At 36.5% G+C, this 3,033-nt stretch overlaps 1 protein-coding gene across 1 annotated transcript; it reads right to left on the bottom strand.

Moving 5' to 3' along the window:
- On the bottom strand, positions 214-597 carry LOC109236654. The gene has a single exon (XM_019402852.1). It carries the CDS (start codon positions 595-597, stop codon positions 214-216), a length of 384 nt encoding a protein of 127 aa, XP_019258397.1.

Raw genomic sequence — 3,033 nt, 5'->3', positions numbered from 1 at the left:
AATATGATACATAGCTGATACAACTTCTTTTTAATCAAACAGATGTATAATATAAACTTGCAACACGATTTTAATTGATAGGTCAAATATTTATTTATATCTAAAATTCAAATGACATTCTACAATGATATAGTTCTTGATATATTGCATTCTTCTAAATCTCTATGATATTCAGTAAAGTAAAATAACAAGTAATTCTAAATTTGACATATTTCATCCTCTGTTTGGATTATTTCTACAAGTTTTCCTGTTGCGACCTTCTTCTCCACACTGTCCACATGAAATCGACCTTTTTCGTTCCCTTTCAGATATTGGCTTGCACCTCCCCTTCCTTGGCCTTCCTATTGTTTTAGTCACGTCTGGAAGCAAGACTTTTTCATTTAGAACTTCTGCAGGAATTTCCCATGTGTTTTCATCAGGAACCGGATAAATTGGAATTTCATAGGTCTTCAATAGGTAATTCGTGGTGTAGTACACCGAGCAATACTCAATGTGATCAATGTATTTGTATTTTAATACTGCCCAAGCATCTGCACATGGCAGCTCATCCAACTGAAACCTTCTACAGCTGCAAGTTCGATCTTTTAGGAACACCATTCTCTGCTTACCCTTGTCAAGTACTGAATATAAGTAACTTGTCGAAGGGGTCACCTACAAAATTTACACAGATCCGTGAAATTCGGCATGATTACATATTCTATGCGCAAGTATCACAGATTCAAGCCATACCTTCATCTGATGTGACAATTCAAGATTGTCCATCAGCATTGTATCATATTTTTTTCCAAGATTAGTGAATGACTCTACTGCATTCTTTAGGTTTGTAACATTCCATCGTCCGATCAATTTCCTTATGTAGTCTAGCAAAGGCAGTAGTGGGAGTTCCCTAGCAGCCTTGAGTGCTGCATTGATCAACTCCACAATGTTTGAAGTCATCGTCAATGTTCTGTTGACAGTGGAATGTGCTCTGGACCATCTTTCATACCCAACATTCATTAAGTAATCTTTGACCCTCTTATCAACTTCTCTACCTCTGCCATGTGGTAATCAAACTTCTCAACTGTGTATGCTTTGGCCATAGCAAAGAATATGTCTTTGAGCAGCAAATGGTTTTTTTTGTAATTTTTTTTACATTATTCCATAGATGCCATATGCAGACACAATGAGGTACTTGTGGATACAATGTTGCCGCTGCATTTTCAATGCCTTCATGCCTGTCCGAGACTATGCACATTCCCCCCTTTCCCCAAATGCATCCTTGAATCTCGCAAAAAACCACTCCCAGGAAGCATTATTCTCTGAATCTACTCTGGCATATTCGAGTGGTAGGATATTACCTGCTGGATCTTGTGTTGATGCTATCACTAATGTTCCTCTATATGCCGATTTAAGAAAGGTTCCATCTACAAAAACAACCGATTTGCAATACTGCCATCCTTTTATAGACGGATATAGTGCAACGAAAGCATACATGAACAAATCTTCCTCTGTTTTTTTCAAACTTACCACCGACATAGGATTTGTAAGAACCAGCATATAAAAGTAGCTCGGCAGCTTTTCATATGATTCGCTCGGGTTCCCTCTCAGTACTTGAACTGCATATTCTTTCGATCTCCATGCTTGCATATATGTCATCTGAAGACCATACTGCTTGTTCTTGTCTTCAATTATGTCATTAGGAGTGTATATTGTTTTTGGGTCTTTATACTTGTCTATCAAAAGGCTGTCGATGAGTTTTGCAGTAGCTTGACGTTGTGCGTAAGATCTGTCTTTCAGGGGGCATGAGTGCACCAATCATAGTTGTTGTTGATGCATACTAGGCAGTACCTACGACAAGGATATAAACTTTTCCATCAATAAACAGAGCGACATGAAATACAATGATATATAGTGATACACACCGCCATCAACAATACTAGATGAAAAAATACAACAACTATATAGTACTAGACGGTGACAACCACAACTTAAAAGTGTAATACAGCCACATACTTACAAGCAACAACTTATTTTCTGCATAATTATGCTTCTAACATCAACTACGATATACATTGAGATACATAATTATACAATAAATATTTTGATACCTGCTTTCACTTGATCTATGCACCTTAAACTGAAATTTTTCCTTTACCGCCAAGTGCCTCATGACTTTGATTATCGTTGCTTTGTCTTTATAAATTTGACCTTCTTCTACATCTATGTGTTGAGGGTTAGTTATTATTATATTTTCATCAGATTCTGTATCATTCCAGTCTTCTCCATCCCCAAACTCGATCATCTTACTTGTATCGCCATTGTATCTCTCCTCTACAACTGAGCTTTGTGCACATTCTGAGGAAATCACAGTAGAATTGAAATTGTAGCAGATCATCTCCATATCCTTTTCACTCGATGTTATACAAAGGGGATACATTGTAAATTCTGAGCTTTTTTCAGCTCAAGATCTACACATACACCCATACTATTGAATATCACTATTGGCGGAGAACCGTTTTGGACAGTGTATTTGATTTCAATATCATTCAATGAAGTATCTATCATAAGTTGTTTCGAAATCACGTTTACAAAAACTTCAAAACTTATATTTGGAGTAACTATTACAGCATCTGCATTATAATCTACAAAGCAGTTGTCAACATTCCATCAGCCACCATACTGAATAAAAATTGGTAAATTTGCCATTGAAGTAGATGAAATTAGGTCAAAACTCACTAATTCCTTGATTGATTTTGATTGCAGTTCGTAGTTCCTTCTACACAGAAATTGCAAAAGCTGTATCTACCCAGAAATTGCGAAGGTATATAGTGAAATTGATCGATTTTGAGTGAAATTTGGAGCTCCTTTTGAGAATTTTTTGAGAGAGAATCCCGTGATTTACAGAGGTAGAGAATGTCGTGATCTGTTAAATTGATACGCTTGAAAAAACAGGGAAGGAAGGAAGATCTTTAGCGTCATTCTTGGATAGAAGAATCCTTCCTTACGCGTATCTCTAATTTTGGGCTACTTTTGGTATTGTATCCTCTTGAAAGA

This window comes from Nicotiana attenuata, chromosome 1, assembly GCF_001879085.1.
Source record: "Nicotiana attenuata strain UT chromosome 1, NIATTr2, whole genome shotgun sequence".
NCBI classification, from domain to species: domain Eukaryota; kingdom Viridiplantae; phylum Streptophyta; class Magnoliopsida; order Solanales; family Solanaceae; genus Nicotiana; species Nicotiana attenuata.
Note: the sequence above shows the minus strand (reverse complement) of the source record. Positions and strands in the feature narration are given on the sequence as shown.